The sequence below is a fragment of the Rhipicephalus microplus genome, chromosome 3, assembly GCF_043290135.1.
Source record: "Rhipicephalus microplus isolate Deutch F79 chromosome 3, USDA_Rmic, whole genome shotgun sequence".
Classification (NCBI taxonomy): Eukaryota; Metazoa; Arthropoda; class Arachnida; order Ixodida; family Ixodidae; genus Rhipicephalus; species Rhipicephalus microplus.
The window spans coordinates 251,656,858-251,680,903 of record NC_134702.1 but is presented as its reverse complement, the minus strand read 5'-3'; the positions used below and the strand labels follow the sequence as shown (position 1 = coordinate 251,680,903).

At 46.8% G+C, this 24,046-nt stretch overlaps 1 protein-coding gene across 2 annotated transcripts; it reads left to right on the top strand.

Moving 5' to 3' along the window:
• Positions 1-753: 753 nt before the first annotated feature.
• On the top strand, positions 754-19,843 carry LOC119159800 (uncharacterized). 2 transcript variants are annotated; one of them, XM_075890896.1, is made up of 5 exons: positions 754-942; positions 3,304-3,417; positions 14,496-14,607; positions 15,593-15,686; positions 18,634-19,843. In XM_075890896.1, exon 5 carries the CDS (start codon positions 19,216-19,218, stop codon positions 19,756-19,758), a length of 543 nt encoding a protein of 180 aa, XP_075747011.1. In that variant the 5' UTR covers positions 754-942; positions 3,304-3,417; positions 14,496-14,607; positions 15,593-15,686; positions 18,634-19,215; the 3' UTR covers positions 19,759-19,843. The 2 variants fall into 2 exon arrangements, with proteins under 2 accessions (XP_075747011.1, XP_075747010.1); XM_075890895.1 differs by lacking the exon at positions 3,304-3,417.
• The last annotated feature ends 4,203 nt before the right edge of the window (positions 19,844-24,046 follow it).

Here is a 24,046-nt window from a genome sequence, read left to right as displayed (position 1 = left end):
GTCGCTATAGCGGTTGGACCTCTTGGACGGGAGACCATTAACTCTTGCCGTCGTCCGAACTTGGTCGACCAGGGCCTGTTACTACACTGGGTCAGAGCTGGACTGAGTCACCTGCCACTCGAATGTGGTAGGATGGTGATCGGCCGATATACTGGGATTATTTTGGCATTGAGAGACCATATGAAATAAAGTGGCCGTCTGGGGATAGATTTTATACTGCGTATTGGTCATCGAAGGGTACTCGCACAGCTAAACGAAGGTTCTAAGGTCACACACTGATTTTTTTCGATGCTGCAATGAAGATAGAAAGCAGCATGACAGGAATGTTGTGCGCAAGCGGCCCACCACACTCCCTTTGCGGTCCACCGGAACATGGCGGCTGCTGTAGCAGACGATGCAGATATTCTATCAAAGCGGAGCGCGCACATCTCAGGATTGGCTATTCGAGCTTCAGCTATAGCCGCTGCACCCTAACTGGTTCTTTTTTTTTTACACACCTATGCAGGAACAGTACTTTACATGCTCCGCAATATACAGAAATACCCCTTTTGGTCGGTGCTGCGTCGGCTGCGCGGCGGCCTTCATGCAACTACACGCAGAGGTCAGTACTTTGGCATGAAGCGTGTTCCTCCGTAGGAAAAGAAAAGCAACAGCCTTTTTTTATTTGCGCACGCGCAAACCACGCCTTCATGATGTCAGCTTTGTGATGTCATCGACTGGCGAAAAACAGCTGCGGCTGCGGCTCGGCATAGCGATATCGGCGACAAGCCGCAGAGGGTGCAGGCGCGGGTCACGTGGACTGGCCCGCTTTGTATAAAGGGACTGCCGTAACTGCGACTGATAATTAGCACCAGTGTGTGTGGTGTGCGTGTAGAGCTGCCGTCTCGACAACAGGCGCCCCTTTCTTTCCTTGGTTCTCTGTCGAAGCGCACCGTTGTATGGGTAAGTCTTAACAACGCATGAAACGTTTCGAGGTGGGGTCACTGACATCCGTCAACCGTCGCCAAAATCCTCCTGCGCATTGCAGTTTATCATGCGGTCGCTATTGTTACCATCACAAGCAGCAAGTGCGTGCGCGTGTAACTATACATAGTGATTTCGTTAAGATTCGGCACAGAAAACAATGCAAGGACGTGGAGCGGTCGCGGATGCCGAATCGGCAGGCCTTTATCTATTGCGCGTTGGCAGCGATCGCGCTGCGAACGTAGGCCGAGCTGCCGCGACGTCAACAGGAACTTCTCAGGGACGTCACGCGGTACTAGACAGCGCTTGCGACCTTGCAGCACCTTTTCTTCCAGCGTGGCTCGGTTACGCCCGCTTGTCGTCGTACAATTAAAATTCCTCAGACAAGGACGTTGGATCTCTAGTAGCTTTAGGTGCCACGGGTATATGTCCACAAAATTGTTCAACGTCCCGGGCAAAGCTTCGCTCAATATTACTTCAGAAAAATCTCTATTTTTAATCATCTCGTTTTGCTACCATATTCAGCTACATAGTTAAAAATTTTCTCTGACAATACCATGCGCTTGTCGCATGACTCGTCATTTGTGGTTCCCTTTCGTGGTTTTCATTTTGTTGCGAATCGCACTGTATGACGCATTATTTGCGATTGTGTGAATCATATGGTGCGACATTATACCTTTTTCACTTTAGTTGTTCCCAATTTTTTTAAGCCTTTGATTGCGCGCTCCGATTCAGGAAAGAATGTATGAGTGCAGCCGGCCCTCTGGTGCATTTGTACATATCTCATCATGACGTTCAGTTGTGTGCTGCATTGCCCAATTTCAATTTACATTGTGACCCCAATCGCTGTTAGTTCTCCCAAATAAACAAAAAAAGCATCTGGTGTTGCACATTCAAACACAAACTTGTTAAAACATTTTTATAGCTTGTTGGACCTCCTGCATATTTGTACCCTATACCGAGTAAAACTAGGGCTATTACTACTTCATGCATCCTGTACAAGTTTCCAGCGAACTATTGGCTACAGAGTATCTGCTAAAGAAACACGTATGAACACTTTGCCAAAATAGTTTACTATGGCAGATTAGCTCTCAACTTGAGGCACAAAGCTTGTTCATTCGGTATCGGTGCAACAGGTTTCTGGACCACATTGTTACAGTAACTAAGGGCCACTTTGCACCCAAGAGTCATATCTGCCCTCAAGAAGCACTTGGCCTTCTGCCTAGCTTACTCTTATTGGCTGCTCACCTTCACCACTTGGGGGAGGCCATCCACCTTGGGCCAGGTGGCCATGAGGCATCAGCATAATGGGCAGAAATTGGCTCTCGAACAGCTTTGTCAGAGGTACTACTTGCACCAGCTACTTCACATGGAGCACAAGAAGAAAGTCAATGTTTATGCTGCCTCACTAGTAAACCCCGCCGCGGTGGTCTAGTGGCTAAAGAACTCGGCTGCTGACCCGCAGGTGGCGGGCTCGAATCCCGGCTGCGGTGGCTGCATTTCCGATGGAGGCGGAAAAGTTGTAGGCCCGTGTGCTCAAATTTGGGTGCACGTTAAAGAACCCCAGGTGGTCGAAATTTCCGGAGCCCTCCACTACGGCGTCTCTCATAATCATATGGTGGTTTTGGGACGTTAAACCCCACATCTAAATCATTACCTCACTAGTAAAACTAAAGGCTAATTGTTGTCTACTGATGACATGTGCTTATATACTTATTCCTCGGCAAGGCTGAGCAGTATCGCAATACAAGGGTATCGCGGTAGTATTCTAGATACGTTTGAGTGTCTGTATCGCTGTATCGAGATACTTTTCAAAAATGTATTTGTATCTCGGTATTGAAATACATGTACGATGTATCGTCCGTAACGAATACTATCCTCGACACGGGTATCTCAACACTTTTTTTTTTCTTCTGAAAGGAGCTGACACGTTTTTACAATGTTTTTTTTTTTGTTTTGTTTTTCGGCTGTGACCTTGGCAGTCTGCCGGGAGATATGCACCTACAATTTTTACATTTCTGCTGAGGGTGAAACTGACTCGTACCTTCTTCAAAGCAAGGTAGTCGCTTTGCTACCAGCATCCCATTGTGCACCTTCAGGCAGCACTGGAATATGTTTAAATGATCGCCTGCTTGAGCTTGCCAACAATGTTAGACTGCCATTTTGAATTCCAGCAGTGATATTTTCATTGCGGGGAGCATTGTATTGTGCACAATGGGTGCCAACCAGCAGCAACGTTTTTACAATATGTTCCCTCCTGCCAATCGAACGAGCAGTGCTTTCTTTTCTCACATTCTTTTTTTCTCCTTTTTTTTTTGTGGGACCCAACTAAAAAACTAGTGTGAAAACCACAAACCACCCGAAGAATTTGGTGTGGTGCCATGTGCCATCAACAATACTTCTTTCTCCAAAGCATTTCTGAAGACGCCAGCATGGCCATACGGCGATTGGAAGGTGGTCTTTTTGCATTTCCTTTCGCATTCCTTGTTTTCTTCATTCTTCTTTCTGCTTTTGCTATGTTTCTAGGAAACGCTAAACCTTAAACTGTAAGAAAGTGCTCCTCTTCATTGTTTATGTGTTCCCCTCCTGCTTCGCGCTAGGCCACTTTAGCAAAACTGGAAATCAACTAGCTTGAACCACTAGTCTGCTAAGTAGAAGGTCGTGGAAGTAAGAGCTGCCATTACAGCGGCAGCAAGCGATTCAGGAGCCTTACTTTCCTTTTTTTTTAGTCCGAGACACATGCTGACCGCTGTGAATAAAAGCATACCTTTTCTCAGTTTGTTTGTTCATGGTTTCAACGCTTCGCTTGAACTGTGCTACTTCTAGCATAGCTAATACTGTTGCCGCCAAGTATCCCGATTTCGGTTAACAATGCGTGTGACTCTTGCTGTCGTGAAGCGTTGTTTTTATTCCAACTGATATCTGTAAATATGTTGTTATTAACAATTATGTGCAGTGTCGGCCTCCATTTAATGCCTTAATGGCTCTCAGAGTATGGAGATAAGATAATGAAATGCCTGTATGGAGTATGACTATCCCCGACATAAAGAAAAGTATTTCAGTATTTGTATTGCTGTATCTGTCTTCCGGAATAATTTTTTCCTCTTTTTGGGAGAGTATCTCTGAAATGTTTTGTTACGTCACTTGCAAATGTCTCTTGGTATTAATATCTTAGGCTTCCCAACTGTACAGCTGCATTCCGGAATACTTTTTTGGGCATCTCTGCCGAGCCCTGTTCCTCGGCCATTCTCAGCCTTGTATTTTAGAAAATGCTATACTCGGGTACGGGAAGGTGGGGAAGTGGCTCTTGGTCTTCCAAAACCTGCTTCCAGCCAATGGCCTCGCTGTGTTGATGTGATGTCACGGCCAACTGACCTTGCCCTCATACCGACAAGAGGATTTGCTAAGCGGAATGTCGCAAAGCGACCACAAAACCATTGACGGGGGTGGGGGGGTGGGGGGGGGGGCTGTTTTTTTGCGGTGAGCTTTTTTTCTTTTTTTCAACTTATACTCTTGTATAATATTGCGTGTGACAAAATTTCTAGAATGTGCAGTCTAGTGAAAATTCTGCAGACCACAGAGGTGCGTGTCCAAAACTATAGAGTTGCTGTACCTTTAGGTAACAGAGTTGTGCCTTTGATGGAACACTCAGATTGCGCCCCCATTCGCCAAGCACACTCAGGTGTGCTGAAACCGTCCTGTTGAGGGTAAGCCAACATCATGGCTGCATGTGTGCTGGCAACCACGGCAGCACCACCATCGCTGTTGTGCCGTCCATGAAAATCCCGAGTAGTCCACCAAGGCGATCTGGCCGAGTGTTGGATCTTTTCCGTAGGTGTTGTGGTGGTGTTTTTTTGTTCATATTTATTGAACAATAATTTGTTGTGGTCATGGTCAGTATGTATATTCATGAGCAGTGTGAGTTGCAATGCTGAAATTGTTTTTGTAAGTACAGGCTTAGGTCAGCGAACTTGCTCATGAGTAAACTCGCTCATATTCGGATAAAGCCATGGTTCAGTGTATGAGTGAGTTCGAGTCCGAGAGAGTCCGAAGTGCAACATGCATTTTTTTGAGTGAGCCAGACTGAGTTCCACTTTCCTTAGCCAGCTTTTGGGTCTATTTATTTTACAGCATTCGTATCAGCCTTACCTGAATTGAAGGGGTACTGACGCAAAATTTCGGGGCCAAGATAGCCTGCGGGGTCGATTCTCGTGAACATTAGCATATCATCTGCAAGATATCAACAGCGGATATAGCTTGGAAGGTATTTTAAATTAATTTTGATGTTTGTGTGAGCGACCGATTCCATAGCGCTATAGGCGCCCGCAAAAGTGACCCCGAGATGACCCCCTACTTCCCTCGCGTCGCCACGCTGCGGTCAACGAAACAAGTTATGACGACGTCATAGCCGCCATTTTTCTTTTGCCGCGTTAGTTCTCGAAGTCTATATTTCTCGGTGGCTGGTTGCGAGTGCGTGGCAGTGGCACATGCTTAAAAAGTTTTGTCTTGGGCGACATTCAAGTCCCGTTTCTTATTAGAAAATAATTCTTGTTGCGGACCGTGTGGAAGTGCATCACAGTTTCATTTGCTGATGTGATCAAGAGCTGCACACGCTAGGTGGCGACAGTTGCACCCAGTTTTCGGAACTCTCTCAAACTGAAACTGACTGATAATGAGGGGCCTGTAATTATCTGCCGCCTGCTGCAGCAAAGGATGTGCCGTGTCATGACTAATAGGCCCCTAGCAATGAATTGCAGCAGAAAAACGCGAGGCCAAAGTTTTTGCGTCAGTGCCCCTTTAACGTTTATTCTTGCGTCTATTCACACTTATTCGGAAGCAGTCTTGTTCATACATCATTTCAATATTTATTGATTACAGGTGTGAATTACATAAGGGAATGCATTGACATCTCCTTCCCTCTCTCAATTTCTTCCAGGGAAGTTCTTGATAAATGTTTTACGTAGTCATCTCTTCCAAGAAAAACAGCTTAACAGGTTTTTCAGCAGTAATAACTCTTACACGAAGGTACTGTGTGAACTGCTGACCAGAAGAGTATCAGTTATTTGAGATATCGGTATTGAAGACCATTGACACCTTGGTCGAAACGGCTAATTCTTGCGTAATGGATTCCAAAGTCGACTCGCTCCGACTCGGATCAAGTTGCGAGTATGAGTTTGGGTGAGAAATGTTTTGGTGACCAAGTGAGTTCTGCTGAAGAAAAAATTTTGGGAGTGTTAGTGGTTCTGGCTTGTAAAATTTTTAGTAAATACGAGTCGGAGAGACTTTAAACCACCAAATATATTTCATGAGCGAGCCTTGGCGAGCTCCACAGGCTTTACCGACCTGTGGGCACAGGTCAGGGCAAAATTGGGGAAAATATCGCTTTATTTTTGCAACTTGTGAAGGGTGCTCCTTTCAGTGATGCCAAATCAGCTAATTATCTGCTAAATCTGGCCGAATTTATTTTTGTTCTGGCGAGAACAAAAAAAACAGATTTTTTTCGACAGACCATTTTTATAAATAGTGGTTTCTGGCGGATGCCCCAGGCAATGCGCGAATTGAAAATCGTCGTGCAAATTGTTTTCCCGAGAATGCAGCAATTGTTTGACCTCAACATGGTAGAAGGGCTCCTGACCACTCGCTGTGCCCATTTCGGACAAACAAGTTCGTGAGGCTTGAAAGCAGCAGTGGCTTTTTAGGCAAGACAAAACAGATTAGTTGCAATGCACCTGAGGTGGGAACTAGGCGTGCCCCCCGTGGCGATAGAGAGCAATGCGATTGGCAAAGCTGCCTATTTCTTGAACTTCAGTTGCCTAACAGAAAGGAAAGACGACAGACTGCTTTGTGTGGAAAAACAATTCTGTTTATTCTCCCTGCCTCTCCTTCCTTCATGTTGAGCTATGGTGAAAACGATATATGTGCATCATTCAGGACGGAACGCTCCAAGATTCCTTTTTTCAGCAAACGTCTGCATTGCAAAGTGCCAGAAAACAAGTTGCGGGCTGCAAGCACTGTGAAACTTGGCTGTTAATGCGTTAATCTGTTCATTTAACTTAGCTGGGCGTATTGTCGGTTCTTCATCTTGAAAACGCAAGCCTGAAAATCCTTTTTCGATGTATTGTAGGTAAAAGAAATTCGTCGCAGAATTTGGAGAGCAGATATCTGTTGATCAGCAACTTCATATTGTCGTGACATGGTAGAAGGAAGGAGACGGAATGGTCAGATCAAACTGTTTATTTGGGCGAACCAGTGCCGCTAAACAGAAAGTCTGGTTATGGTAGCACACTTGCACTGATAGTGGTGCATGCAGCGTCGGCTGTCAATCAACTGACAAGCGGCGAAGCGTGTCGGCATTTATACACTTGCCATCGAATGTTCTAGCATGATTGCTAGCGGTGACGTAGATTCCAGAATAATCTGTACAGTTTGCGGAGTTGGCGTGATCTTATCGAAATGATCCGCTACAGTCCTGAAGCTTCTCGAAAACAGCAGGCACGGTTTGTGCTGAAAATTGTGTAGTGTATTGGGGCGATAACAAAACTTGAGAAAAGGAACGTGGCAATATGCTAACTGTGGAATATCTCTTTGGGATAACAAATACTCCTGAGGTTACCCAATTTTCGTTCGACGTCTAAGGGCATGGGTATGCACTCTCGGTTGATATTTTGGATCTATTTTATTCTGTGCCGCATGTGGAATCGCTTGAAGTAGTGAAATCTTGTATTAAAGATAATGGTGTTTTGGCTTTAGAGACCAGTGTGGGTATCTCCGTTTATAATTTTATGACCCTTTAAGAATTATATTTGTGTTCAACATTTGTGACTCGGGAAGGGCAGGTTTAACTTCAATGCAGCGGTATACGTATCGGCTCGTGTGTGGCACATATTCGAGCAAATATATAAAAACGAGCTAAAAACAAACTGTGCACTTTGTGTTTAGCTTTTATTGACAAAACTGTCATGTCAAAATGTTTGTCGCAGTGTACTTTTTTTTTTTATCAGCTGCCAGAACGTTTTTTTGCAGTCATTCAGGGATACTGGCATAAGCAACTATGCATACAATGCACACGTTGTGGCATTAGTGATCAACTATGCATATTAGTATCTGCTGAATGTCCCAACACCCAGGGTGAAAAAATTGGTTTCTCCTCGGTCTGTTATGTTCAAACAAGTAGCATACATAAACTGGACAAGGCCAAGGTCCATCCTCACTAACACTGCTTGCTGCTCCTAAAAGGAAAGACGTTTAGCATGCTGGTATTTCTTAAAGGGGCCCTGCAACACTTTTTGAGCATGGTCAGAAAACTCTGCTGATGGGTACTAGCGCCTCCCAAAAACATGCGAGCCAAATATTGTTACGAGGTTGGTTGCTTCTGAGCGAGATGTATTTGCAGAGTAAAAACTACAGGCAAGAGACACAATGGCTGATTGGCCCAGTCGCGCGCCTGTCAGTCGCACCTCTTCCTTTTCTTCCTCTCCGTAGCAGGACCCCCGGGCGTTGGAGCGCCGTCTCGGCGAGAGTCCGGAGAAGTGCGACAGAAGTAGGGTTTCAAGCGCGAAACATGGACAATGTCAACTAGTGACGAACTTGGTGACGTATTGGAGTGCAATGGCGCTATCTCGTAGGTTACGTCGCTAACTTGACGTAAGACTAGGTAGGGTCCGGCGTATCGGGACAAAAGTTTTTCGGAGAGACCTACACGGCGACACGGTGACCAGAGGAGCACGTGGTCACCTGGGGCAAACGTTATATTTCGATGCCGGTGGTCGTAGCGGGCTTTTTGCATATCCTGTGACCTGGTGAGGCGAGACTGGGCAACTTGACGAGCCATGTGAGCCCGATCAATGGCTTCGCGCGCGTACTCGGAAGGAGATGGCACGAGAGGCAAGGTGGTTTCAAATGGCAATATGGGGTCGCGACCATATAAAAGATAAAAAGGCGAGAATCCCGCAGTGTCATGTCGAGAGGAGTTATATGCGAAGGTCACATAGGCCAACGTTGTATCCCAGTCTCGATGATCATCGGAGACGTACATCGAAAGCATCTCTGTGAGCGTGCGGTTGAGACGTTCAGTTAGGCCATTTGTTTGTGGGTGGTAGGCGGTAGATAGCTTATGGGCTGTAGCACACGATCGAAGGAGGTCATCGACAACTTTGGACAGGAAAGAGCGGCCGCGGTCCGTAAGCAGCTGTCGGGGTGCACCATGGTGTAAGATGACGTCATGAAGAAGAAAATCCGCGACGTCAGTGGCGCAACTGGTTGGCATGGCCTTTGTTATCGCGTAACGGGTCGCATAATCTGTGGCGACGGCAATCCATTTATTTCCTAGTGTCGTCGTCGGAAAAGGGCCAAGAAGGTCGAGTCCCACGCGATGAAATGGTTCAGAGGGGACTTCAATTGGGTGAAGATATCCAGCTGGCAGCAAAGAAGGTCTTTTCCGGCGCTGGCAGAGGTCGCAAGTGGCGACATATCGACGTACGCTGCGGTACAATCCAGGCCAGAAAAATCGACGTCGCACGCGGTCGTATGTGCGGGAAACGCCGAGGTGTCCCGCTGTTGGTGCGTCGTGAAGTTGTTGAAGTATGGCAGGCCGTAGATGACGAGGGATGACAAGCAGAAGCTCAGGGCCTTCAGTGGTGACGTTGCGGCGGTAGAGGATGCCGTCATGCAGCACGAACATACGGGATTCAGCGTCATGGCTGTCAGACTGGATGGCGTCGATGATAGTGCGCAATGACTCATCCCGTCGTTGTTCGATGCGCATATCGCTGACGTCTGTAAACGCCATTACTCTGCTCTCCAGGTCAGGCGCAACGGGATCAGGAGGATCTACCGGATATCGAGAAAGACAGTCTGCGTCCTTGTGCAAACGGCCAGACTTGTAGCTGACGCTAAACGAAAATTCCTGAAGCCTCAGAGCCCAGCGAGCCAGACGTCCAGTCGGGTCCTTCAGAGAAGTCAGCCAACAGAGGGCGTGGTGGTCCGTAACGACAGTGAAAATGCGACCATATAAATATGGCCGAAACTTGGCGACGGCCCAAACTAAAGCTAGACACTCTCTCTCGGTGATGGAATAATTCATCTCCTGGGGAGAAAGCAGGCGACTGGCGTAAGCTATCACGCACTGTCTACCGTGGTGCCGCTGAGCGAGAACTGCGCCGATACCGTGGCCACTGGCGTCGGTGCGAACCTCTGTGGCAGCAGAAGGATTAAAGTGGGCAAGTATGGGGGGCGTAGTTAGGTAGCCGATGAGAGCGGCGAACGCTTGAGCCTGCTCAGGGCCCCATGAGAATGTGGTATCCTTCTTCAGCAAATCTGTCAGTGGCCGGGCAACGTCAGCGAAGTTTTTCACAAAACGGCGAAAGTAGGAACATAAGCCGACGAAGCTACGGACGTCGGATGTAGAACGGGGCACTGGAAAGCTACGGACGACGCGGATCTTTTCGGGATCTGGTTGGACACCATCGGCGTTTACAATATGGCCCAGAATGGCAATCTGACGGTGACCAAATTGACACTTCTTGGAATTGAGTTGTAGCCCAGCTGTTCTGAAGACTGCGAGAATTGCAGCGAGACGGGTCAGGTGGCTATCGAAAGTAGATGAAAAGACTATCACATCGTCTAGGTAACAAAGACAAGTAGACCACTTGTAACCACGCAGGAGAGAGTCCATCATTCGTTCGAATGTGGCAGGGGCGTTACATAGTCCAAAAGGCATGACCTTAAACTGGTATAAACCATCTGGTGTAATGAAGGCCGTCTTCTCGCGGTCCATTTCATCGACAGAAATCTGCCAGTAGCCGGACCGGAGATCTATAGACGAGAAGTATGTAGCCCCGTGTAGGCAGTCCAACGCGTCATCGATGCGTGGTAGCGGGTACACGTCTTTTCGTGTGATCTTGTTTAGGTGGCGATAGTCAACGCAGAAGCGCCAGGTACCATCTTTTTTCTTCACAAGGACGACAGGGGAGGCCCAAGGACTACTTGATGGTTCTATGACACCTTTGTTGAGCATTTTGTCCACTTCTGCTTGGATAACTCTACGCTCAGTGGGGGAGACACGATAGGGGCGTCGGCGAATAGGACTGGCGTCACCAGTATTTATACGGTGCTGAACAGTGGATGTTTGCCCTAGAGGTCTGTCGTCGAAAGAAAAAATGTCGGTATATGACGCGAGAAGGCGATGGATGTCATTGGCTTGCGCAGGGTTGAGGTCGGGTGCAATCATCTTCGAGAAACGATCTGGCCGAGAACAGGTGCTGTTCGCTACTGGAGACTGAAGTAAATCAATCTCGGTGGTGAGCGCTGCTATTTCGAATTCGTCAGCATTAGATACGCTGGCCAAGAACATGCCACGAGGAAGCACTTGAGGGCACAAGCTGAAATTGAGAAGTGGAAGCGAGGTACAATTGTCAGTAACAGTCACAAGCGTATGGGGAATGGCAATGTTGCGGCTCAAGAGGACGTCGGCGAGAGGAAGGAGGACATATTGACCATCGGGAACTTGGGGCTGTGCGGTCAAAACGACGAAGGTGGCTGCCTGAGCTGACAGCCGCACATCCTGAAGAGAGCACAGGCGCGGCGGGGCAGTGGGGGGGTCAGCGACTATCTGAGGCAACTCTAGCTGAAGAACGCCTGTAGCACAATCGATCAGAGCAGAATGATTCGACAAGAAGTCCAGGCCTAGGATAATGTCATAAGGGCAGTGGTCAATCACGGCTAAAATGACAGAAGTAGTGTGGTCCTTTATACGTAAGCGGGCAGTGCACAGACCGAGAACCATCGGCGTGCCGCCATCGGCCACACGGAGCATTTGTGCAGCCGCTGGTGTCAGAACTTTCTTTAAACGTGTGCGTAGGCTTGAACTCATGACCGAAATGCTTGCGCCGGTGTCGACAAGTGCTTGTACAGGTTCGCCGTCTACTTTAACGTCTATTACACTTCGTCTGGTGGGAACGGAAAGAGGATTTGCTGCGGAAGTCGTCAATGCAGCACCACCTCCGGGGGCTGCATTTCTCAGTTTTCCGAGACAACGCGGCCGGAAGCCACGGGGGACGAGAAGCGCCGTGGCTGCGGCGAACGGGACGATGGGCGACGTGTTTGCGGCGATCGAGACTGGTGCCCACGTGGTGAAGGCGAGCGGCTGTACCAAGTGTTCCGAGAATGGTCAATGGCATTGGGCTCTTCGGCAGGTGGAAAGGTGCGGGCGGTATCGTCCAAACGGGTCATATTGGTCGTTGCGCGATGTGCCGAGGACCATGTGTTGCGGCAGTAACGGGCAATATGTCCAACGCGGTGGCAGTTGAAACATATAGGGCGGTCATCTGCAGTTCGCCACTCAGCCGGGTTGCGAGTACGTGGAGAAGACCGTCGGTCGGAGAAGGGCATCACGAAAGGGCGTTCGCTGACTCTAGGCGCGGTGACATGGCACACGGAATGCACTCCGATGTTTTCAAGCTCCCGGCGCACGATGGCTTGAACAAGAGGAACAGTAACAGGAGTGGCATCGGTACTGCGCGAATAGAACGCCGAGGGCGCCATAGCTTCCAGTTCACGACGAACAATGCGTGTAAGGTCTCCCGGCGGCGATGCACGTTGTGGTGTTGACTGGTCCTCGCAAGTAGATGTTGCAGCGGTGTTTGGGAGTCGAGCGAATGTTTGTAGAATGCGGCGACTTTTCACTTGCTCGAACTGACGACACTCTTTGATGATCGCGTCTACGGTGGAACAGCCCTTGCACATCAGGAGATTGAACGCGTCGTCGGCAATCCCTTTCAGAACATGTCCCACCTTGTCACCTTCTGTCATGTCGCTTTCGGCCTTTCGGCAGAGGGCCAGCACGTCTTGAATGTAAGCGAGGTATGACTCCGTAGGGGATTGGGCACGGCAGGCCAATTCCTTTTTGGCGGCGATCTTCCGACTGGCGGTTTTGCCAAACACCTCCCGCATCTTTGCTTTGCATTGGTCCCAGCTTGTGAGTTCTTCTTCATTGTTCTCATACCACACCTTGGCCGTGCCTCTCAAATAGAACAGCACATTAGCCAACTGAAGTGTGGGATCCCATCTGTTCGGCACACTCACTCGTTCAAACATGGCCAGCCAATCGTCAACGTCGACGCCATCGGTTCCGCAGAATGTACCGGGATCCTTGAGAGGCGTGAAAACGTACGGTTGCGACGCCATGTTCGTCGGAGACGCTGACGTTGACGCGGAGGGCTGAGCATTGGCCATGGCTGGAAGGGCGATGCGACGTCTGCTGCGGAGCTCCGTTGCCTGATGGTTACCCAGCACCTCCACCAATATGTTACGAGGTTGGTTGCTTCTGAGCGAGATGTATTTGCAGAGTAAAAACTACAGGCAAGAGACACAATGGCTGATTGGCCCAGTCGCGCGCCTGTCAGTCGCACCTCTTCCTTTTCTTCCTCTCCGTAGCAATATTATAGTGCAGCACGCGGCCTGGAATTCACAAGAAATTATCAATGTCGGCTGAAAATTGCATTCTCTTCTCTCAGGAAATTATGAAAGACGCTCAATCGTCACGCACAAAAGGATATCTATCAGCCATTCGCTGATTTTAACATGCTCGGTCGTTACAGGGAATCCCCGTTGGAGGTCGTGACTTGTCCATGCATGCGCGCCCGATCATGCGGAAAAGGCCGCGCATTCAAAGATTAAAAAAACGTGCTCAAGATCGCGAGGCACGCGTGGTATATTTTCTTTGCCCCTGCCATCGTTTTCTGCTTAGCCCCCAGCACTTTCGCAGAGACGAGAGAAGAGAAAGTGCGATAATAGCGTGCGACAATTCTTACCAACTCCGCTTATGCTGTGCGGATTCCTAAAATGTGTGCGGTTTTGAATTTGTGGGGCAATAAGGTTTTTGTCACTGAATGCATTCCATGGGTACTTGTTAAAGGGGGCCCTAAACACTTTTTCAACCGACACGACTAGAACTGCTCTTGATGTTACCTTCACATTCAAAGTAACTCTAAGGTGTTATCAATGCCATATGAGCTAACTGCTTTCTATGCTCTCTCTCGTGCGTGCGTGCGTGTGTGTGTGCGTGTGTGTGTGTGTTCAATACAGTTAATGACATGTTTGATTGCTTGATATGCGGGGTGCAACGTCCCAAAACCATGATTATGAGAGATGCTGTAGTGGAGCGCTCCGGAAATTTCAACCACCTGGGCTTCTTTATTTTGCACCCAAATATGAGCACACAGGCCTACAATAGTTCCGCCTCTATCGCAAATGCAGCTGCCGCAGCAGCGATTCGATCTCGCAAACTGTAGGTCAGCAGCCGAGTACCTTAGCCCTAGACCACCACGACAGGGCAGTTAATGAAATGTGCGTTTTGTGTTTTGTACCTCAAGGAATGGGTTATTGTTTTGCAAGAATACTTGTATTTTGTTCCTTCAGACTGCATCTGTTCAAAACTACATGTAAAAAACCTTGCATATTCAAGCAATCTCTTATTCATAGCACGAATTCCGTTTTTCTCTTGTCTACATTTGGTCTTCTTGTTTTGATTTCAGATCAGGAGCTAAAGCTGAAAGGCAACTACCTGGCTCCATTGGTGTCCCTGGTATCTCTGTTTGTGTCTGAATGGCCATCTTGACTCAGAGTATGGCTCCACTTGTCATCATGGTGAGACTCTGATATACACACACTTTCAATTTGCAGTGTCGCAGGTCTTGCCTTTACTATGTTTTAATATGTCATTATGACAAAAGAGCAAGTTAAGCAATTTGGAAACGTGTTCGTGCAAGCAATGTGGGTTTTATGTGCCCAGAAAGAAACAAGCCATAGCTGTGTTGAGGCACATGAGGTGAACAAGTTAGGTGAATGCAACAAGTGTTTATATTGGAAAAGCAGCTAAAGAAAGTCTTTTTAATACTTGATTGTGGGTCAGCTGTGCCTCGAGACGTACTCTGTAGAAACCCCAGCTCCAGGTACATTCCGAGGTCATTGAATGTTGCGAACGACGTTCACTGGCTATGTATCTATGCACACTCCTGTCATTTAGGCCAAACTACAAGATTCGGTGACTCTTGGCTACCACATTGTGTGCGACACCCATATATGCATGCTAAAAGCAGCATGGATTCAGCAAGAGCCACACTGTCCAGAAAAAAAAAAAAGTAATCCTGCATGCGGTATTTACGGAACCAATGCTATGTGCCTTTAAATATAAATAATTATATGTCAAGAAGCTAGTACAACAGCCAAGTGTTCTGTTCTTTATGTTTAGTTGCTTGCACCAGCTCACTGGTCCTCTCGTGCACGAAACGTGCTTCTTTTGCTATCATATATAGCAGCATTTGACATCGCTGAGGGGCAACCTGCCTAAATATACAGCTTTGCTGTCACCAGTGTTCTTTTGGTGAATGAAATTGGTAGTTGTAGTCGCCCTCAGTCTTCTCTGCAGGTGAATGTGCTGCAATTGGTCACGTGTGTTATGGCTGACTGCTTTTTTAAGTAGCAGTGTGTGGATTGCATATGATGACTAATGGCTGGTGAATTGGAGGCGTTGCTCTGTGTTTATTGAACCAGACATACTGGTGGTGTATTCCCAAAGCCTGCCTGCAGAATTGTTTGTACCATGTGCCTCAATCTTGCCAATCGATTTCAGGTTGGTTGGCCTCGTGGGTATTTTTCGGTGTGGGACTCTGCTCTTCCTTCCCTGGGATGACTACTCGGCCAGCAACCATGAAGCGGCCCAAACGGTATGTTGACTCGAGCAACTCTCTTCTAGTCAGCTGATAAATTGTTGAAGCATAGGGATCTTGTAGATAGAGTACAATGGCTTTGTAGATATGTAAAGCACAAATATTATCGGTCGATAGGCTTTGTAGTTAAGCAAAGCACAAATATTATTCGCTAATGAAGCCAGAAAGCCGTTCCCAGATAGCGGAGGAGGGGATTTGACTGCTGTTGAAGTAGCATAGCACAGGAAAGCTTGGCCAATGCCACAGTGCAAGAAAGACTTCAAGTGAACAAGCGACACAGAGGGAGCACTTTGTGCTCTCTTCTTTTTCTTTTTTTTTTTCAGAAGCTCGTTTTTTAATCTGACTGGTCCCCCTCCCCCCTTTTTCAACAAATTAAAGCGTATATCACCACCACCTTTCACATCACTTTTCACAGATCTCGTGCTTCATTAGTGTGCTGTGCATGCGCTTTTTTTTTCATTATTGTTGGTATTATTCGCTTCTTGTGCTCGTTGAAAATGAAGTGTTTTTGTGCTATGGAAGAATAAGAAGGTGCTTTGTGCACTTCTGCAACAGTAAGCAAGTCTTGCTAAGAAAAGTAGAAACTTTTCAGGCTGCCAGCCGAACAGTCTTTAGGTCTTCTCGTGCGATAACATGAAAATGCCAGGTGCTACAAATGAGACAGTGTGTGCGAAAAACGCTTCGCTCTCCATTTCATCCTTTATATAGGCACAGTCTGCTGACACCGAAGGTCATGTTTTAGTGTCTGGAAAGTAGAGAGCTGAGCTCGCCAAGCACGCTGAGCTGTCTATATTCAAAGGGGTACTGGGCTACTTATTGAATGAAATCAAGAGCTCTAAAAAAAATATATTTTATTTACTTCAGTGTTCCTTGCACTTTTTTTTTGTGGAAAATCGGCAAAAAGCTGAGGGGTGCGAGAAATGTACAAGGAAAATTTTCCACAAAAACTTGCAAGGTGGGGAAAACTAGTGGCCGCAAATGGGAAATCTCGTGCGAGCGAATGACTATGAGCTTTGCAAAGTACTAATAGTACTAATCAAGACTTGCCTTAATAATAAAACCACAGGTTCAACTTAAGGCAAGATTCCTTTGAAATGCGAAAAATTGCAAGCAAATAGTAGCATAGTCAAAGCTTGTTGGCCTAGCATTAGTATTCTTCACTCAACGGGAGCCCACGAAAGATTAGCGTACGATGTTGACCTTGCGCTAATGGCCATCAAACCCAATCATCCACAATTGCCTTCTGAAGGATGGATGAAAAACTTTATTGGGGTAACATTTTGGCATGCACACAGTAAACGGGAAAATGGAAGACGACAAAAGGCACTTGTTTGTCTTCTCATCTTTCATTTTCCCGCTCACTGCGTGCGTGCCTAAATGTTACCAAGAATGTCTTATGAACCAACTCGCCCAGCTTTCCATACTATTAGTTCATTAGGGCCCTGAAAGATTGAACGACCGTTTTATAGGGGGAGGATTGCAGGCTGCTCTAACGTAAGGATGGGGAGTCCTAAGCTCACCGCCGCATGTTGGGCCTTCTTGGAAGAGTATCATGTTAAGAAACTTGATAACAAGTGTGTTAGTACCCGCTCTTTGCCTTTTTTGCTGCAAAGTTTCATCTGCTCGATGTGGCCTTCTGGTCTTGGATCGGAAAGAAAAAAATCCCAGTCTTAGGTAGACGAAAAGCCTAGTGCGAGGCTCGCTGGCTTTCAGCTGCCCGTGATGCTGTCGCCAATAACGAACACGAAATTCTATACCAAAGTACCTACCGGCGGCTCTTTTGCTGTTGTTTAGTGCATGATCAATCACTTTCAACTTGAAAGCAGCCAAGTAGCTTCTGTATCTCCCCATAGCGTAGCCACAGAATGGACTCAACATACACTTACACACAGCACTGTGCACTTGCCACTTTGGCTTGGCTTGTGGTACACATAATGCTTAAAAGATGGTACGAGGCTATTGTGCACTACCATCGTCGGCAAAACCTAGTCTCGAAGCGAGTAGTCCAGGCATTCACTCAACTAAAGTATTTCCTGCACAGTGGTCAAAACTGTTACTAACTGCCAAGTACAAGCTTGGGTAGATGAAAATGACATTAAGGAGGGTAACTTGCACGGAAGAACAAAGGACCTTTTCAACAAGCTATTAGAAATTGTATACAGTGGAATCCCCATTCCTAAATCTTCAAGGGACCTTGGCGAGTTGCAGAAAACCCAGATGCAGGCAGTGACACTTATTCTTGACCACGGGGACCTTCTTAGAGAGTGCAAAGTGTCAACATACTACTTGGTGGAATGAGAAGCAGTGCAAAGTTTACAAGACGGGAAAACAAGATCGCATACTCCTTTCTTCTTATTCCATTAGCCCTTCCTATTCCATCAAGATGTTTCATCTAGCCCTGACACAGACACTTGTGAACTTCTAGATGCTGTTTGCCATATAAGTAATATTGGCCATAAGGGATATCAGTCCTGAACACTCAATGCAAAGCAACATTTGCACTAAAGTTAATTATTTTGGCCACTTAATGAAAGCTACACTTCCAGTGAATTGAATAATATTGCAAGTGAACGGTAGTCAAAGCAAAACAAAGCTGCTCATGCACAAGGTGGTTAGATGGTATTCTGTTGGCCAACGGCATTCATATGTGCATTCTGTCACCAGACATCTCTAGTAATTGGATGCAGTTAACATCAGTAAAACTTCACTTGTTAATATATGAGCGTTTCATGACTCTCCTTCACGAAAACTGCCAAGCACACTGGAAGTAAGATTCACATGCTTGGGTCCTCCCCATCATGCTTGGGTCCTCCCCATCATGCTTGGGTCCTCCCCATCATGCTTGGGTCCTCCCCAGTGCTGTCTTTGTGTCCTTCATTGACTGTTTTTATCTCTTGAATCTTGTTATTGTTGGAAGCTAAGAAGCCAATTAATATCTATTCAGGTGAACGACCATCTGCCAGAGCAGCCTTTGAAACGGAATGTGAAGCATACTGTAGGGGCTGAAACCCCCGAAAAGCCTCATGCTGAAGAGCCACGGCTTCTGCCACGGCCTTACTGGGCCCCGATCAGTGGCACTCCATTGACCTTTGAGACAACGGCAGACCTGGAGGCTTTCTTGGCTCAACTTGGACAGCTGCTGTGCAAGGAACTGCGACACAGGCACTACAACACCCTGGGCAACCTGTTGCGCTTCTACAGGGACTACCGTCAAGGCAGCACCACCAGCCTGGCAACCTTTCTCCGCAACTACCCGGCTGAGGTGTTCGAGGATGGCTTGTCATGTGTAGGCTTGAGCCTGCATCTCTGTCGTGCCATAGAGCAGCAGTTTCCATACGCAAAGCCTTTCTTGGTCTCTTGCGAAGAGTGGATTCCTGATGTGGCGTCCTACTGCAGCCATGACCCCCCTGATGATGCATCCAGCGTCAAGGAGCACGTGCTAGTGGCCCTACGTGTGTTGGCGGGCACTCGTCGTGGTCTGGTTCTGCTGGACCCGGGATACCATGTGGGCTTTCCAGTCGTAGTCATGGATGATGGCTGTGCTCCACACACTGGCCACTTCGTCCAGTCGCACACGGCCAAGTCCACCAAGGAGTACTGCTACGAGGCTTTGGGTGAAGGCTACGTGCTGTGGCGGGTGACCGAAACCCGCATGGGCGGCAGCAAGACGTGGGACAATGTCCTGTACGTTGGTGGTGCCTTCCAGAGCGCACTCAGTTACTCAGAGAAACGAAATCTGCTGTACGACTTCAGGACTCTGGTGGCACGCAGCGACGGCCATGGCCCAACAGCAGGTGTCTACTGCAAGCTGGACGAGCTCAACCGCAATCCTGTCTTCACACTTTTCTACATCAAGGATGACCAGAGAACAGAAGCAAAGCTGCCATTCGGGTCATTTGGCGCTGCGACACCACCAGCTGTTGCTGAATGTGCCCAACAGATAGGCATGGCTTCCGACAACCTACTGGCCCTCCTCACGAAAATGGCTGACCTGTATGAGGACGTGGACTTTGTCAACCAACTGCTCGACCTTAATCGCAGAGTGGACCCTTTTGAAGAGATGAAATAAATTGCTGGCAGAGTACGTACTAAAGAATTTGGGTTCATGTTACAATTGCTCCACTAAAGAATAAATTGGGCTTGCGAAAACGTTATACTCGCTGGTTTTCTATTCTTGTGTTCCATTTCGCATACCAAGGTGCAGGTACACTTCTTGCATCGAGTCTGAAAGTGTCATGCTCTGATCATCTGGGCCTATTGATTCCACTTATGAGCTGTCCCTAGCACAAGCTGGGCAAGACCGATTCCCTTCAACACATTGCCCTTACAGTCGAGTCTAAATGCAGCAAGTGCATAGGCGTATCAGCTGAGGTGGGGGGGGGGGGGGGGGGGCAAAGGGGGGTGCTAGCTCCCCCACTTGGAAAAGTGGTCACTGTCAGCTGCACGCTTGGGAAAACAACTAAGGCGAAATTTTCCTTCACTACTGTAATCACTCAATTATATTGTTACAAGGACATGAAAATATTACGAGATTACGAGGAAATGTTGCATTATAGTGATAGTTTTCCAACTTTTCAGCAGCGATGATTTTCCTTGAAGGCTCATTGCGACTTTTTCCTCCCTGTGCTGTAGCACTGCAGAGCAAGCTAGTGCTGAACAGGGGCTCTATAATATTACTTAATATGGCTGTCCCACTCCGGCGAACCCCGCTCCGCATATTACGCATTGTTTGCGGATGCACTGTGCTCGTTGGGCTTGACAAATAAATTTCATTAGTAATCATACCGAAAGCTTAAGATCTCTGCTTTCCAATGACACCTGGTGTTAATGTCTGCTCGAAAGCATTACCTAATAGCTATTAAAATGGTGTGAGGGACAAAAGGCAAGTCTCCGTTATACTGCTAGTATGGCAAAACTGTTCAACAAAACAAACGAAATTTACCATGCCTTTAGACAAAGTGCCATGTAAGGTTTCTACAAATAGATATTGGCAATAAAATAATTGGTAATGTATTTACGCTCCAATGAAAATGGGCAGAATAATGAAAGTCTGCATGTGAACATCATTTTTTCCTTTCAAATTAGAACCATATTATTTAGTGGATCTGCAGACTACACTAAGCTTCCATGCAAACGTTATTTGTGCTGTGACAAAAAGTTGAATTATTATTCTGTGAATGCGGCAGTTTATTGTTGTACTTGGTCACCCATTACTAATGAAGCGATAAAACTATACAAGCTGATACTCTGCACTCCTATATAATGAAGCAGCAGGCCCCTTTCTGGGATTCTATTAAGAGAAAATTCTTTTTATCGTAGGGGACCTACTAGACAGCAGTGAATTTAGATAATTTTTCTGCTGCCCTGTTCTATAGAAACTGGCTTTTTTTCTTTTCAACACTAATTACCAACGACTATTGCTCGTTAGTAGGGACATATTGTTTCTTGTATCTACTTGTACTTACTAACTTGACTACCCAGTGGTTCAAACAAAAATATTTTCATTGAATCGTAAATCTCACAAGCGTTTTTTGGTGGTAACACTCTCTATGAAATAAAAAGGCAGGTTGTTTTATTAGAGTTCAAACGTTTGCCGATTGTGGCGCAATTAAACACAAAGAAAGCTGGTAGAGCTGGCATCGATTATTTCTCTAGGTTTCATAGTTTGCCTCACTAGGTAAATTCTAGGCACCATAGCCGCACGTAGCGAACACCAACCGTAAAAAAAGGAGGGCTTAGTTATGCATCCTTTCCACTCTAACCACGTCAGCATGCGGGGCGTCTCGTCAAGCGGCAAATGGTTACGGTACACCAAGGGATTGCGCATTCGTTGCGTGTCCGCAGAACCAGCGTTCCCAGGCTGTTTTTTATAATACAGTAATGAGCATCCCTTCGTAGTTCAGCTGCTCGTGTTTTGCGCGTTCCTTTCAGTGTTCTCGTGCCCTAAAGGTTTGAGATTGTGAAAGGAGGGACGCTGACATGCTGTGGAAATGATATGTATGGAGTGCTGCTTCAAAGGGGACACGATGGTCAACGTCCTCAAAGCCTGCAGTTGCCGAGCATTTCAGAGTAAGCCTGTAAGCATCTTGCTGACAATTTCCACTGACCAGTACTGGTAAGGAGTACACAAGCAGGTAATTACACCCTAGTTGCAAAAATGTGACAGAAGCAAGACTTTGTCGAAGATGCAGGACGTTCTAGTCAACGTGGCGCTATACAATGTACAGGACCCTAGAAAGGGTAAATATTCCTAAATTCAGGGATGCCCTCACTACGGATTAGACGATCACTGTCTATGACACTCATGAGTGCTACGGTGTCTGGAAATGGTTCGACCGAGGAGGATACCTCTACCAGACAATAACTGTGTTGCACACAGCTACTTTGTCGTAAAGCAGGTTGCTATGCAGTGAGAACTGCTACTAATGCCCGAACAACACATGTTTGTTACAAAGTACAAAGCTGGTGGTGCATTAGCTGGTCAACTAAGAATAACCTGACTTCAATGCCCGTGAGAATGATCACATGAACAAAATATTGCTTATACATGTGCTGTAGTACTGATGAACATTTTGCTGAACTTTTGCGGCAACCTAAGTGTCAAACTTGTCGACGGTGCCTCGAAGTCAAAATAATGGGAACCCACAACTTTCCAGAATAAATACGGTAGCTGTATTCCTGCTGATATAGCACAAGCATAAGACGAGTCTGGATTCTGTATCTGTTTCGCTCTCAAAAACGTCTTACGCTCTGGTTTCTATGAAAATGCTGGCGTGATCGCGCTTGCTAGAAAACAATATCAAAAGAAAAACATTACTTATGAAATCTCTCCTCAAGAGCGCTTCATATACTTACCAATCTGCCCACTCCTGAAACACTGCGTCGTTTTTGCAAGCACACTACTCTGAAACGAAGCCTTTACATTAAAACCGTGTGGCACTGATAGAAGGAGAAAGACTGAAATATTGCAGCCCCTGAATTTCAGTCGATTGTATTCTTGTTGATACATGTATCTACGTGCCTAATAATACAGTTGCATAATTATGACACACGAACTCGGCTTTTTTTTTTCGTGTGGCAGACAGACAGAAACACTTTATTTGCATCCTGGGAAGGAAGTTCCTAAGAACCCACCGAGGGCTGCACTTACAACGGGGTCGGAGACCAGAGGTTCCCGATCGCTTCACAGGCTCCTTGGACCGCCCAGAGTTGTTTCGCAAGGTGTGAACATGCGATACATTCTAAGAAGTCTGTCTCGTTTGCGTGATGCTTCCTTGCTGAAACCTGCAAGTGGGGGCACCCACATCAAACGAGCGAAGGTGGTGAGCTGATCGCATGCCGAGCAGTTAAGGGAAGTGTTTGTATACAGCGCCATAGTTTTTTTCGAATGTTCATGGTACATTCTAAAATCACTGATAGAAGTGTATTTTTATTTTTGCACTGGATGGCAACTGATCGAACTCGGAAGAAATAAACCTTGGATAACATGTAAAAGTTAAAATACGTGCACAATTTACGCTACGCGAACTAGATAATTTATACAATGAGGAATTTAGCAAATAACTATACCTTACGCAGCCACTGCTTGTTGAGGCCATATATCTTACTTTATAAGCACCCTTGAGTGACCGCAAGGTGCTCTCATTGACCACCTTAGCATCGCCGTGCCGTCTGGTGGATACATGTGCGGAGGGGTCCCCTTTAAAGGGGGGGTAAATGGTTATTCGCAATGGTTAATCCCTATCAATCAATTCATTGTATGGCTACAATGCCTAGAATATTTTAGGCACTATAGTACGGGACAGACTTTACGCACAGACTCTAAGAAAACCAGGGGGCGGGGCCGCCCCACCTGCCCCCCTCGTGTGCCCTCTTATGCTGGCAGATGTATACGATACTCCGTTTCATACATAAGGTGCAACGCCATGAAAGTTATACAAGAAGCTTGGTCAGAAATATGTGTGACTCAGCGCTTCTTGCCCTGGGCTTTCATCGTTGTAAGCGCTGGTGCGAGACGAACACAAAGGCTTCTGCACAGGGTCGCGAAAGCCTACAAATAAAACATCAAGAAATGTGAACAAACAGAAGACGTATAACAAGGTATTTTTATCTACGGTGCACAAAAAGGAAAATATATCAATTCAAATGCAAAAATCTTCGTACTATTTCTTAGTGCGAATGCATTGATAGCAAGTAGTCTCGCTGGCCTTCATAGCGTTGCATTTGATGTATGAAACGGAGTATGGGAAAGGACATGCATAGAACACATTGACATGGGCTCAGAGTTGTCGCTCTTATGTGGGTACCGTCATAGTCTCTTATGATTAAGGAATATACATAACCCTCCTACTAAGTGC

Coding starts and splice junctions, on each gene's coding strand:
- LOC119159800 (XM_075890895.1), top strand. CDS start 19,216: ATGGATGATGGCTGTGCTCCACACACTGGCCACTTCGTCCAGTCGCAC.